The sequence below is a fragment of the Cynocephalus volans genome, chromosome 16 (genome assembly GCF_027409185.1).
Source record: "Cynocephalus volans isolate mCynVol1 chromosome 16, mCynVol1.pri, whole genome shotgun sequence".
In the NCBI taxonomy this organism is placed as follows: Eukaryota; Metazoa; Chordata; class Mammalia; order Dermoptera; family Cynocephalidae; genus Cynocephalus; species Cynocephalus volans.
This window is the reverse complement of record NC_084475.1, coordinates 15679741-15694585: the sequence shown is the minus strand read 5'-3', so window position 1 is coordinate 15694585 and position 14845 is coordinate 15679741. Positions and strand designations below refer to the sequence as shown.

The 14845-nt window shown below is 58.3% G+C and overlaps 2 protein-coding genes across 2 annotated transcripts; one reads left to right on the top strand and one right to left on the bottom strand.

The window, feature by feature from the left end:
- Positions 1–633: 633 nt before the first annotated feature.
- Positions 634–7454, bottom strand: OTOP2 (otopetrin 2). Its single transcript, XM_063081450.1, has 6 exons — positions 7142–7454; positions 6625–6761; positions 5402–5460; positions 4912–5045; positions 2883–3760; positions 634–804 (listed from the first exon to the last, which is right to left on the bottom strand). The coding sequence occupies exons 1-6, from the start codon at positions 7452–7454 to the stop codon at positions 634–636; spliced, it is 1692 nt and encodes a 563-aa protein (XP_062937520.1).
- A 1522-nt stretch (positions 7455–8976) lies between these two features.
- USH1G (USH1 protein network component sans) lies at positions 8977–12646 on the top strand. The gene is made up of 2 exons (XM_063081463.1): positions 8977–9140; positions 11425–12646. Exons 1-2 carry the CDS (start codon positions 8977–8979, stop codon positions 12644–12646), a joined length of 1386 nt encoding a protein of 461 aa, XP_062937533.1.
- The last annotated feature ends 2199 nt before the right edge of the window (positions 12647–14845 follow it).

The window sequence follows — 14845 nt, the reverse complement described above, 5'->3', positions numbered from 1 at the left end:
AAAATATGAGTATATGCGTATGTGCATGTCACCTGGAGATAAGGGAAGAGGAAGGTGACAGCCTGGGAACTCCACTCAGCCCCTCCCAGCCTCCCACTTACTCACTTTTTAGGTAGTCTGAACTCAGACTTGGCTCGCCCACTGAAAAGCTTAAGACCTGAAAATCTCCAGGAGCCCTTCCAGCGCTGACCCCCAAGTACCTCTCCTGTGACCATATCAGATGGGGCGGCTGAGACAAGAAGTGGTGGACAAGGATCGGGCGAATCACGAGTTTATTGTTCCCAGCTCCAGGCAGCACACTGACCAGACTGCCAGATGGGCAGGGATGAGGGATGGAGCCAGAGCTGGCACTTCCAGATGTCGCCTGGTCCTAGAAATGCTGCAGGGAGGGGTCTCCCTCTCTTTGCCCCAGTCACCACTTGCCCTAGGGTCATGCTGTGGTGGATGGGCATGTCCTGATTATGATTTAAAAACTCACCCTGGAAAAATAACTTTTGTGGAAATTCCATTCTGGGGCCAGTGGAAAATGGGTGGTGACATGGAGCTGTGACTGCCAGCCTGGGGTTCATTCCCAGAGGGGCTCTGAGTGGGCACACAGGCTGGGCAGCACCCCTCATGTCTCTGTCGGAGGCTTCAGGACAGCACATAGACCTCCAGCAGGCTGGAGACCGCGTGCATGCGGTAGAAGATGCCGAAAGGCAGGCAGATGTTGACAATGGCTGCCCAGAGGGAGTAGCCGTAGAAGTCCACCTCCACGGCGTTGCTGAAGTGAGGGCGAGCCCCGAAGGCAGGTATGATCCACAGCTGTGTGGACAGAGGGGCGTGTCAGGAGCCGGCCTGGCGCCTGTGGGTCATTTCTGTGGGTTTTGCTGGGCTGTGAGAGCATGGGGATGCCAGCCTTCTAGTTTGGGAGATTGAATGTCACTGAGTGGGGACCTCTGGCATCCTAAACAGGGTCTGGTACTCTCTAAGGAGGGTGCCCAACTGAACTTGCCATTCCCAGGTTAGGGGACCACCTGTGATCACCTGTCCCTGAATCTTAGCAGGGCCTACCCATGGGAGGGCATAGGGGAGAAGAGGTCTCATAGATGAGGAGGTACAAACAGCTCAATCAGCAGCTCTCTCCTGGGGAGATGAAGTCTTAGCACTGGTGGTGGTAGAAGCAGACAGACCCAGCTCAGGGGGTTCAGGGTCCTGCCAGAGGCTACCCCACCCCTGCCCTCCATTAGTTCTGCTCTTCAGCTCCACCCCTGCCCCCTTCCCCCTTCCTCCTTCCCAGAGCTGGGAGGAGGTTGAAGTGGAATCCTGCTTCATCTCAGGCTGTGAGCTCAGATGGTTCACACGTGGGGCACTTGAGATAGGAGGCAAAGAACAAAGGCTTCTAGGCTAGCTCCACCGCCACTCCCAATTATTTGCATCCTTGGGCAAGTCACAGCCCTCCTCTGAGCCTGTGTCTGTCCTATAAAATGAAGAGATGGGGATGGAGCTGCTGCTGTTGAGGTGATTCAGGCTCAGATACCTGCAGCAAGAACAGCCTCCCTACAAGCCAGGCCTGCGTGGAAGGTGGGGGTGGGGCCGTGGGAGGGGGCAGGGTCATGGCAGGGGGTGGGCCCAAGACATGATGAGGTTTTGAGCCTTATTGCTTCTACTGGTACAGGGTCAGAGACTGGTGACCACACACTTTTTTTAAAAAAAGTGAAATTTGCAGGCCGTCCCGTGGCTCACTCGGGAGAGTGCAGTGCTGATAACACCAAGGCCACGGGTTCGGATCCTATATAGGAATGGCCAGTTGGCTCACTGGCTGAGCGTGGTGCTGACAACACCAAGCCAAGGGTTGAGATCCCCTTACCGGTCATCTTTAAAAAAAAAAAAAAAAAGTGAAATTTGCTTTGTTGGAAGTCTCCTACCAAGGATCATATCGTATCTACGGGGACCATGACTGCACAGAAGGTCACGTGTAGGATGGGCAATTTTCACAGTGTGACTTCACTAAGAATGCATCTCAGCTAGGGCTATGGGTATATTTCATGTGGGTAGAATTTCATGGGGGAGAACTCACTCTGGGGATGTTCTATATTGGGATACTTATACCCCCATTAAGAATATTTCTATATTAGGGATATTTTTCTATTGGAGATTATAGCTAAGAGGGCTGTTTTTATATTGAATGAAACTTCATTAGAGCTGTTTTTCTATTTGGGATGTACCCACATGGGTACATGTTTCTACATTAGAGATTTCCCTCCTGGGGATTATTTCTACACTGAGGCAGGCATTTCTGTATTGGGTTTGCAGCTATACTAGGACTGTTTCTCTATCGGGGTGCATCTGCATTACGAGTGTTTCTGCCCTGGAGTGTTTCCATACAGCAGTATATTTGTACTGGGTGAAGTCTGCTGCTCCTAATGGCTGGCTTTGCTGAATCACTGGGGAGGGGGCAGCTGTTGGAGATGCCCCCCCTTCCCAGCCTGCTCGCACTGCACTCTAACAGATCGCTCACACTTACGCTGCTCTGTGCTACTTCCTGATGCTGCTCCAATTATTCTGAGAAGCAGGCAGGTCACAAGTTCCCAGGAGCAGTCACACCTCCCACCAGAGGGTGAGGGTCCCTGCCGCCCCCTCACTCCTGCCTTCCACATGGGCTCTCAGCTCCCTGCCACCTCCGCCTTGCCCCATGTCAGCATTTCAGCATTCCCTGCAACCCCTCCAGCTCCATCACTGCCTAGAGGCCAGAACGTTGGGATTTCATTTTCTCTGTGTGCCCTGAGATTCTCAAGGGGGCTAGAGGCAGGACAGAGAAGGCCAGTGAGTGAATTTGCAGGAGCATCCTTCCTCAGCCTCTTCTTACCCCCAACCCACCCCGTCTCCCCCCAGCTACTCACGATGACATTGCAGAGCAGCAGAAAGAGAGAAATGTCTTTTAGGCACCGACGTCTCCAGTGGCCCCTGGGGGCCAAGAGGATGGCCACTGTTTCCGGAGGGCCTGCTGGGCTGGGGCTAACCAGCCTGGGGGTGGGTGGGCAGGCAGGCAAGGTGTGGAGGGCATCCATGTTGGCAAAGGTGAGGCCTTGGCAGGGCTCCATTGTGGGGGTTTCATGTATCTCGGCCCCAGGTGGTCCCCGGTGCAGGCTCTCAATGATGAACACATTCTGGAAGGTATGCTGGGCAATCATGAGCAGAGCATGGGCTAGGTTGAGCCCCCCCATCAGGTCCCTTGGTGTGCCCACCACCACGGCCACGATGGAATAGTAGGAGATGGCATACTGGCCCAGGGCGGCACCCATCAGCAGGGCCACATCCAGGGTGCGCGTGGGGTTCTTATGGTGGTCCATGGCTCGGCGGTCAAAACGGTAGATGACTGAGCCGCTCAGGCTGACCAAGGTCATAAGCCCCAGACAGACGATGTTGAAGCTGTAGTAGATGACCAGGGCCTGCTGGGTGCAGCCCCCCTCTCCACTCACTTGGACCTCGTAGATGATGAAGACAGCCAGTCCCACCACAAAGAGCATCAAGCCCAGGACCGGGCCAGCAAAATAGGTCTCCCGGAAGAGGCTGACCTGGGCTGGGGTGTGGCCGTGGCTGTGGGTAGAGGCCAGCAGCCTGCCCACGTTCTTCCACATAACGTAGAGCATGGTGGAAGCAAAGAGACTGTACTCGATGTTGAAGGGGTACAGGTAGAAATAGCCCTGCTGGAAGATCTGGCAGATAGCTGTGTTGCAGGGGCAGGGGTCTCCTCCAACCAGGCTGCCTGCACGCTCCGCTGTGGAGAGAGGGGCCCAGGGCTGGACTGCCCTCCCATCTTCCTGGAGAACCTCACCCCTAGCATGTGACCTTTGTAAGGGCAGGGTCTCTGTCTGCCATATTCACCATCATATCCCAAACACCTTCACAGGGCCTGGCATGTTCATTTATCCCCCAGATATTTATTGAGCACGTACTATGTGCCAGAGAGGTAAAGTGACTCGTAATGGCAGAGCTAAAGCAAATTACCTGACTTTCAACCACAGGGCAGAGACCTCTCCCCTCCCCCACATGGCCACTATGTTAAGTTGACCACCTCCCAGGTTTCTTTTAACCATCCTCAGGAGTCCTCTGGATGTGCAAGCTGGACATTTATCAGTCCTGCTGGGCTGGGGTCTCCCTGAGGGCTGGGGCCATGTTTTCTGTTCCTGGACCCTCCCATGCCTGGGGTGTGTGCATATATCTGAGTCATCTAGTCTGGTTCCAGCTAATGGGAGGCCCTAGAGAAGTCCAGAGAACTAAGATTGGGGGACTGTTCTTCCTCAGTACAGAATATTGGTTAAGAGCAAAAATGGATCTGAACACTAGTGCTCCAATTTCAAGCTCTATTACCTTGCAAAAGCTACTTAACCTCTCTATGCCTTAGTTTCTGAATCTATAAAATGGGAATATTAGTAGTAGCCATCTCATAGGGAAGTTGGGAGGGTTAAACTGAATGCTGAAGACACTTAGCACAGTGCCTGACATATAGAGCTCAGCAAATTGTCACTACCATCATGTGATGTGACGATTATTTCTCACCTTCTCCTTCCCAGGCTCTCCCACCTGATCCCATGTTTCCACTACAGGACCACTCTGCCTCCCTTCCCGTCTCTGCAGCTTGATCCCCCTTGCCCTTTCTTCCTGGAGGCAGGGTCTCTCCTTGGTGGGATGGAGAGCTGAATAATGGGGCCACAGCTGCACCCTCAAGGATGAGTTGTCCCTTGATACTCCCTGTCCTGGGATGCCTACACTTACACTTCAGAGGTGCAGCCTGGAGCGAGAGGAGGCTCTGGCTTTCACCTTTGCCTCCATGCCCTCATGAGGTCATGGGAGTCTGACTCTACAAATCCACAGAGCACCCAGCCCACGACCTGGCAGCTACAGGGCCAGGATTAAGAGTGAACTCACGGTCAGGGGCGAGGCGGGTGTAGCTGCCGTTGCTGTGAAAACTGGTGTAGGAGTGGGCATGGTGCACGGATTCATCCACTACAGCCGCCATCCAGATGGCCAGGTTGGTGGTAAGTGTGAACATGAGACCACACCTGTTGGGGGAGCCAAAGAGGCCAGTGAATCCCTGATGAACTATAGTGAGAGATGGTGTTGAGAAATGAGAAAGCAGTCAGGCCCCTGTGTGAACAGGGTAGCTGAGTTTGGAAGGAACACTTAGCCTGGCCAGGATCCCACCCAAGAGAGGGCCCAGGTTGCCCAGAGGCTCAGACCACCAATGCCCCCACCCCCAGGGGAAAGGGAAGTGGAAGTCAGGCTGACAAAGCAAGGGGACCTTGGCCGAAAGCCCACAGGGAGCAGAAAGAGGACGCACGCCACAGGTTGGAAAGCCCTCATCTGTCATGCAAGGTGACTGGAACGCTGGACACAGACATGGAGCTGCGGTTCTCACCGGGTCAGATCCAGGTGGACGTGAATACAGTCTTTAGCGGAGACCCAGAGAAAGTAAGTCTGTTTGAGAGAGAGTGATGAGGGTCACTTACTCTGCAGATGGGCTGAACTCCAGGCTGCCCACGTCCATGCCCAGTATTACATTCTCTCTACCCCAAGAGCCCTTAGACTAAGTGATCAAGTTTATTTCAGCTTTACAAAATAAGACAGGGAGCATTTCTTTTTTCTATTCTATGGTACAGTTTGTATAAAACAGTGGCCCTCGGTTCTTTGAAGATTTGCAAAATGTCATCTGTAAAAAAACTCTCTGGTCTTGGGGGTTTTTCAGGGGGAGGGGATGGGAGTCAAGCAGATTTTGACTACCTGGTTATATTTATTCCTGGGAGCAAGGCCAGCCTCAGGCTAAGTCTTGCTCAAGGTCAAATGAGTCTCTGGCGACTTCTGACTCCCTTTGACGACATCCTCTGCCCATCCTCTTCCTTCGTCACACTGCAAGTCCCTACTTTCATCTGACTGCTAATGAATCCCTGACATGGGATTTGTTAATGTGGGCTATCTGTATTTTCATTTTACCTGAGTATTCATCAAACACATAAAATGTAAAAGACTAAAACTACATAAATGCCAAAGCCATACGTGTGTTGTATTGTGGAAACTTTGGCAGCAGGGGTGATGTTTCGGGGAGAGCATCACCCATGTGGCCGTTCTGGTCATGATACAGGGCTGGGGTCTGTTCTGGTCCCATGTAAGACCCATCAGCTTAATCAGAAGGTTGTTTATGAGCAAAAAAATTAAACTTGTTTGAAAAATCCCAGTTACAGGATGCCCTACTTCCTGAACAAATACAGAACATAGGGGCCATGGCTAAGGCCAAACCGGCCATGTCCACAGCAGGACCCTGGGCTGGGACTGAGGCCCTCTATGGGCACCCAAGGAGGACAGGCCAGGTTCTAGGGGACAGGGCCTTTATCCCAATTCACACCTCCTATATGTTAACTATTGGCACTGCTTAGAATGAAATAAAATCACAGGGCCCTATGAAGGAGCTCATATTTGGATATTTCTTCATTACCGAGTGCTTCCACATGTGTGGACTCCTAGGGTCCCCACTACAGTCCTATCCCCAGTTTATTTAAATGCACAGAGTAGAAGGGGGAGTGGAGCTCAGGTCTCCTGACCCCTTGCCAAGGGACATTCACACTCAGGGACATTCCTCCCACCCACCTGGACAATGACAAACACCGCTTGGATGAGGGGGTGCAGGATCTTGATGGCTGATTGGCACTCAAAGAAGCTGGAATAGTAACCGGTCTTGAAGACATCCATGACAAGAGTGCAGATCCCAAACAGCACCAGCCCACCTGGGGATCAGGGGCAGGATGGTGGTGGTGGATTAGACAGGCAGGAGAGAAGGCTTGCAGAGCTGGGGATGGGTGGCTAGATGGGTGGGTGGATGGGGGAGTGGTGGGATGATTGGGTGGAAGGATAGATGAACGGGGTGGGTGGGAGGATGAGTGTATGATTGAGTGGGTGGTTGGGCGGCTGTCCTATTGAGCCCCTTTCTTCCGGGCTGCATAGATAAGAAGTGCCTTAGGTCAGCTCTTTCAGCTACTGCTGCCTTCTGTTTCCTGCTCTCCATCAAAGGCTTGCGTCGACGTGCAACTCTGCAATTTCTCCAGCAGCCCCAGCCTGCAGCCCCGCGCCGTGCTCCCCCCCACCCCACCTCCACCTCCCCTGGCACCTCGGAGCCAGATGGGGCCGGCGTGCGCGTCCCGGTAGGGGACGGCGTCGGGGCAGCGCGCAGTGCGCAGGAGGTAGAAAAGGATCCAGAGGGCGGCGAGCAGCATCATGGCGGTGAGCAGCGCGAACACGTCGGTGTCGTACACCGCCACCTTGTTGAAGGCGCCGCCGCTGACGAGCGTGCAGGCGAGGAGCAGCACGTTCACCGCCAGCAGCACGGACAGCAGGCGGCCGCCCTTCTTCCACCCCTCGGGGGGACCCGCCCGGGGCACCGGGGGGCTCTCCTTGGGGCCCCGCGCCAGCTCCTCGGACATGGCGGGGCGACTGGAGGAGGTTGGCGGGGTCACTGTGGGGGAGGGGCGAACAGGACTGCAGGTTAACCCCGAGGGCTCTCCTCCTCCCGTCTTGTCCCTTGATTTGGGGACCAGGGAGTTCCTAACCCGGACGGTGGGGACTGGGGGTGCTGGAGAAAGCGCTGAGGAAGAAGAGAAAACCCGGAGCCTGCCCCTCTCGCGCTCGACGGGGAAGAAGGAAGCCGTCCAGGGTCCCCCCTCCCCAAATCCGAGGGCCTTCTGGCCCGGGCACGCACCTGGCTGGGCTGGGAGCCTGCGCTGAGCAGGGGGCCGGGGGGCGGCGAGCGCGTCCTGTCTCCCGCTGCGGGCTGGACGGGCGCTTTATACCCGGGAGGGCAGGGTGATTTACAGCCGCGGGAGCTCGGCTCCATAAACCTCTCAGTTCCACTCACATGATCCATCTTTGCTCCGAGCTGAATTTAGGGAAGAGCGCGCGGGAGCCAGATAAGGCGAGATTTCTATTTACCCGTTAAGAGGAACCCCCCCGTCCCCCCGTCACCCCGGCGCGGCCAGGCTTGGGCGCTGCCCTGCACTGCGGCAGCCGGAGCGCACCCTGCCCCCGGCGCCCACCGCGCCCAGGCGCGCAGCGACCCCGGCCACCCAGAGCCCCCAACGCTGACGCTCAAGGGACGCCCCAAGGGCCCTCAGGCACCCCGACGCCCTCCCAGCTCGGGTGCGCCCTATACCTTTGTGCTCCTCTGTTGCTGCCCCCGAGATCGGGACCCTAGACCCCCTTTCCCCGACGAAGTTCCTTTTTCCTCTGTCTCTCCCCACTGTCCCTTGCTCAGCTGGATGCTGCGAAGTCTGGGGCTTGGGTACGAAGTTCCCGCTCCGCGCACGGAGTCGGCTTCCAGACCTCTGGCGCCCCCTGCTGGAGCGCGGCTGGCCCACCCCGCGCGAGTGGGTGGCGGCACCTCCAGGTTCTACTCCCTGACTGTCTCGAGGTCGATCCTCATGCCCCTTTTAGGTCCACTCTCCTGGGGTTCAGCACTGCCCCTCTCCCCCGCCCTTGGACATTCTCTCCAGCTCTTGACCGGTTCCTTAGACGGGTAGAGAAATCGGGAGCTGCCGGGCCGGTGCTCTAGTGAGGACTGACCCCGAACTGCCCACAGACTGGGCCTCACGGGGCAGGGCACTGAGGTGGGCACTTCTGGAGAGAGGACAGGGCTTCGCGTGGGTCTCCGCTGTGCTTGAAGAGCAAGGTGTTTAGGACCCAGGGGAAGCCCGGGGGCGGCTCTCTGGGCAGCGGGAGATCCTCCCCACCCCCACCCCCGCACCCCCCACCGCCGGCTGAGCGGCTCAGATGTCCCAGTAGCCACGGCTCTGGCGCTCCGCACCCTCCGTCTGCGGCAGCGGGGGCTGGCGGCCCCGGCCCCTGCCCGGGCCCCTCCCCCAACCCCATGCCTCAGCCCTAACCCGGCCGCCCTCCCCTGCGGGGGGCATTTCCCCGTGCCCCCTGCCCGTCCCGTCCAAGTCGGGAGCCATGAACGACCAGTACCACCGGGCAGCTCGGGATGGCTACCTGGAGCTCCTCAAGGAGGCCACCCGGAAGGAGCTGAATGCCCCCGACGAGGATGGCATGACTCCCACCCTCTGGGCTGCCTACCACGGCAACCTGGAGTCGCTGCGCCTCATCGTGAGTCGCGGGTGAGTACCCCTCCACCCAGCCCAGCAGGGGAGGGGGAAGAGCCTCGCAGCGCTGTTCCAGACCCCTGAGACACCTTCCCTAGACCCCATGGCATCTTCTGTCCCATTCCTCTGAGATGCTTGTTTCCCCTACAGGCAGACCCTGAGGTGGGACCTGGGAACCTAGCATTCGTGGGAGGAGACACACGTGGATAGGGACAGAAGCTGAGGCATGTGATACTTGTCACCTGGGTGTGGGCCTAGGAAAGGAGGAACTGGGATTTGGGGGTCTATGATTGTTGGGGGTGCTGCAGAGTCAGGGAGAGGTGGAAGGGATCTCCAGGGTGATGGGCACCTGGAAGCAAGAGTGAGAACCAGAGAGAAGGCTGAGAAGTCTCAGAGGGGCCAGAGTGGGGGCTAGGAAAGGAGAGGGTCTTCACTGTCCACCCCCCAGACTTGGATCCGAGGGGCTTCCCAGCCAGCACCCACACCTCCCTGCAGGCTGGGTCTCACACAGCTCTCTCCCTCATTCTCATTCCTGGGATTTATGGGCACTGTCCACAGTACCAAATGTCATTGGGTCAGCCACCCCATTAACTCTCTCTGTGCCCCTCCCCCACTGCAGGGCACAGCTAAGCAATAGGGAGGCTGAAGCCCCTTGAAGGGCTTCTCACCCCTCCCCCTGCCTCCGGAGTTGGCCTGGGGAGAGGAGTGGGCATAGAGTCCAGGCGTCAAGGCCAGACAGGGGGTTTGGAGGTAGCAGCTGAGGAATGCAGGGTCCAGAGCATTCTGAAGTGGGTTCCCTGGGGTTAAATCACACTACTGTGAAGAACCCCCTCACCCTGAGCAGTTTTATAATGAGAAGTCACGTTGGCCTGGACACTGGGGCAGCCTGGACAGGAAAAGGGGTGGAAGAGTTGCCCCAGGAGGGTTAATATGAATGTCTCAGGCCTTAAGAGACAGGGGCTCCAGCTGGCCCTGGGGCATGTGGTGGGTGGGGGGAACTATCCTTGCCCTCTCTCCTCTCCTTGGACCCAGCAGCAGGTGGGAGCAACCCCTAAGACTAGGCAGCTGAGCCATGTTCCAAGAGGCCAAGACAGACTGGTTCCTCCCCACCCCAGGAGGACACACAGTAACTCTTACCCCCCTTCAGAAGACTTGGGGGGAGAGGAAGAGGGCTCCCGTTGGTGCACCGATCCCCCCCAACTCCTACTGAGGGCAAGGATTGGTGTTTGACAGGGTGTGGGCCAGATGCCCAGCAGCCCATCCCCACATCGTCCTGCAGGACTTGGCCTCAGGAGGGGAAGCTGACGAGGGGGTTGTGCAGAGAGCTGTTGAGACAAGGGAGTGATTCTTCCCCGAGTGCTTGGGGGTGGCCTTGTGGCCTCATTAGCTGGGGCAGAGGTGCTGTGCTAAGCCCCTGAGGGAGGCGGGAGTCCTGGAGGAGCCAGTGGGAGCCTGCCCCGGGGGAGGGGGACACAGTCTGCTGTGGAGGGTGTTGGGGGGACTTTTGGGGCGCCTGGACAGGCCCAAGCCAGCCAGCCTCACAGGTCTCCCAAGGATGGGGCAGCCCCGGGGAGGGAGGGCGGCCTGGCCCAGGCAGCTGACTTCCCTCCTCCTCCCCTCCAGTCCTGGCTGCCCCTACACTCCCCTCCTGGCCCAGGCCAAGACCCAACACCTTCTCTCACACTCAGGCTTGCCAGGCCTGGCCCTGCTCCCTGCAGACATGGCCGTGCCCGCCGACACGCAAACACACACTCACGCACTCAGCCAGGGCTCAGGCCCGTCACACACCACTCTCTTGTCCTCTTTTACGTTCACTCCGCAACACGCAGCCACACTCGCCACCACGCCAGCCTAGAGACCCAGACTCGGCCCAGGCCCACCACCTCTCCGGGCCAGCTCCCCGCTGGGCCCCATGAATAATTCACTCCTTTCTCTCTGGGCATCAAATATTTATCCCCTGAGATTCCCAGCCCTCAGTCATCTTGGGGAAGGCCCCGCCCCGGCCCCGCCTTCTCTGTCGCCCCACCCCCTGCGCGCCTGGGGCCAGTTTTCCCCGGGCTCACTCCGGGTCCGTTTGGTGGCTCAGACCTGCAGGTCTCCTGGAGTCAGAGCAGAGGTCTCAGGCCCACGGGTCCCTATGGGGCCTGGTGTGCCTGTGGGAAGACTTAACAAGTCGGGGAGTCCTCCACTCGCCTCCCGGCCCCCACTCCCCAATGTCCCCCTCCCCCACCAGCCCCTGGGGACTGTCTGCCCCAGCTTGCGACGTGTCATCATCCCTCCCCTCGTGCTCTCCCTGCAGGGGTGACCCGGACAAGTGTGACATCTGGGGCAACACACCCCTGCACCTGGCAGCTGCCAATGGCCACCTGCACTGCCTGTCCTTCCTGGTGTCCTTCGGGGCCAACATCTGGTGCCTGGACAACGACTACCACACGCCGCTGGACATGGCCGCCATGAAGGGCCACATGGAGTGCGTGCGCTACCTGGACTCCATCGCGGCCAAGCAGAGCAGCCTCAACCCCAAGCTGGTGGGCAAGCTGAAGGACAAGGCCTTCCGCGAGGCCGAGCGGCGCATCCGCGAGTGCGCCAAGATGCAGCGCAAGCACCACGAGCGCATGGAGCGGCGCTACCGGCGCGAGCTGGCCGAGCGCTCCGACACGCTCAGCTTCTCCAGCCTCACGTCCAGCACCCTGAGCCGCCGGCTGCAGCACCTGGCGCTGGGCAGCCAGCTGCCCTACTCGCAGGCCACGCTGCACGGCACCGCCAGGGGCAAGACCAAGATCCAGAAGAAGCTGGAGCGGCGCAAGCAGGGCGGCGACGGCACGTTCAAGGTCTCCGAGGACGGCCGCAAGAGCGTCCGCTCGCTTTCGGGCCTGCAGCTGGGCAGCGACGTGATGTTCGTGCGCCAGGGCACTTACGCCAACCCCAAGGAGTGGGGCCGTGCCCCTCTCCGGGACATGTTCCTCTCGGATGAGGACAGCGTCTCCCGTGCCACGCTGGCGGCCGAGCCTGCCCACTCGGAGGTCAGCACCGACTCAGGCCACGACTCCTTGTTTACTCGCCCCGGCCTGGGCACCATGGTGTTCCGCAGGAACTACTTGGGCAGCGGGCTGCATGGGCTGAGTCGCGAGGACGGGGGGCTGGATGGGACGGGCACGCCGCGGGGTCGGCTGCAGAGCCCCCCTAGCCTGGACGACGACAGCTTGGGCAGTGCCAACAGCCTGCAGGACCGCAGCTGCGGGGAGGAGCTGCCCTGGGACGAGCTGGACTTGGGCCTGGACGAGGACCTGGAGCCCGAGACCAGCCCGCTGGAGACCTTCCTGGCCTCTCTGCACATGGAGGACTTTGCCGCCCTCCTGCGGCAGGAGAAGATCGACCTGGAGGCGCTGATGCTGTGCTCTGACCTCGACCTCCGCAGCATCAGCGTCCCCCTGGGGCCCCGCAAGAAGATCTTGGGGGCTGTGCGGAGGCGGAGGCAGGCGCTGGAGCGCCCGCCCGCCCTGGAGGACACAGAGTTGTGAGTGCCCGGCCTGAGAGCGCGTGGGGGGATGGGAGTTGAAAGGTCGGGGGTGTGGGGGTGTCTGCTTTTTCAGGAGTGGGAGGGGGCATGATACTGTATTTCATAAAATCTAAGCTGCTATCAATTGCAAGAGGCCCCACTATTTAAGTTACTACCAACTCAGAAAAAGAAACTGCTAATTCCATGATGATTGGAGGCTTTCTTATCACAGCTAATGTAGAATGCACCTCAGTTTTGGAAGTATCAAAATGTGAAAATTTGGGCCTCAGTGTGGATGAGTTATGGTAGTCATAGCAATCACAGCTAGGATGTTCTGCAGCCTGCCCACCCCCTAGGTACTAGGCTATGCCCTTGAACAAGTCCTCTCCCTTGAACGAGTCCTCTTGTTTAATCCTCCTGAACGCCTGCGCGTGGGCGGCTACATCATCCCATGTTACAACGGATAGACAAGTAGAGGCTCAGGGTGTTAGAATAGCTCATTCCATGTCCTGCTTCTGCTCAGGGTGCAGCTGAGCTTGATCCTGCTCTGTGTGGCCCTAGAACCTGGGGACGAGGTGACTCTCCTGGGATGGAGGGTGTGACAGCCAGTGGTGTCCTCAATGGCCCAAGCCCTCAAGGCAGATGTTTTTACCTGCTGTCCCTGAACCCTGCAACCAGGAAAATGCTCCCAGCAGGGCCAAGAGCAGCCTTGGAGGCAGAATTGTCATGTTCATGTTCAAAAAGCCATCACACTTGACAGAGGCTGGTCCTTCCCCCATGGCATCCCACAAGCCCAGTACACGCTGTCCACCTTTTTGGTATCTGTGGCCTTTACCCTTGATGGCTGGGCCAGGGATGGGTGTGGGGAGGCAGTCTGGAGTTGGGGGAACAGGGAGGTCACCCTTAGGCCCATGTCTGCATCCCTGACTATCAGTCTGGCCAGAAAGGGGAAGGCTAACAAAATGACCCGATTGAGCATGGTGTCCTTGAAGGCCCTCATCTGAGGTCTGTTTCTATCTCTTCCTCCACAGATAACCGGGAGTTCCTCTCCCCAGACCAAAACGAATTGCAAGTTGCCACAACCCACGGTGGGGCCACGAGGTCCTCACCTCACAGTCGCCAGCCCTGCAGCCCCTCCCCCAGGAGCAAGGACCATATGGGTGGCCTCCTTTGAAAGCCTGTCCACACCCTGAAGCAGAGGGTGTGGCCTGGAGGCACCCAGAGCGGCAGGAGAGTGGCCCAGAATAACAGTTCTGAGGGGACCCAGAGCCCCTGAGCCACCACCATCAGAGCGGCCCTAAAGGACATGCAGATTTGCGGAAGGCCAGTCCTGGAGGGAGGGCAGGGGCATCGGAGCTGGATGGGACTGTGTGTATGGGGGGAGGTGCATGGCCTGTCCTAGGAGCCATTGTCTCTCCCACCCCTCCTCTGAGGGTTCTGTTCTCTCTCGTGCTCAGGCTGGAGACTTGCCGGTTTCCTACATTTTTGTGAAGGGAAGAGTTGGCGCTGCTTCCCCTCCCCCCATGCACCCCAGAGGGGAGGCTCCCCGCCCAGACTCTTCAGCCAAATGTCCTGACTTGCAGTCCCCATCCCATCCATGTGCATAGCCAGCCCCCTTCCCCTTCATCCACTGGCCAAGGCTGGGAGCTGGAGAGCTGGGCTGGGGTGGGGTGGGGGTGACTGTCTTCCTCCAGCCTTCCCTCCTCCGTTGTGTAAGCCTGACCCCCCCAAAGGGACTCAAGGGGGTCAGGGAGCTGGACACAAGGTGCTAGAACAACAGGCTGCAGTATTATGACCCCCAGGCCTGGTGGGCACATGATGAGCTAGAGAAAGGCATCTGCCAATTGCCTCAGAGTCTCCCAGGTCTGCGACAGGCAGAGACTGGGCAAGTCCTGTGATGTGGGCACTGGAAGATGTGGGTAACCTAAACTGCCGATTGTCCCCAGGTCCCCAGGACTCTGTGTGTGTGTGTGTGCACATGCTGGGGGTTGGTTGTTGGGTTTCCCTTGAGGTCTGGAAGGGACTGGGCTGCTGCATATTTCTGTATGGACGGTGGGTAATCCAGAGCTCACCTTGCGTCCCAGCTCTGTGATGATGGTGAGACCAGAAAGTCCTGCCCAGAGGGTACTCAGAGGTGTGTCCTCAGAGCTCTCTAGCAGTGGGAGTGCCCGCTGCTGACCTCGGCTTGGGAAGCAGCCCCTACTGGGAGCACGGCCACGGC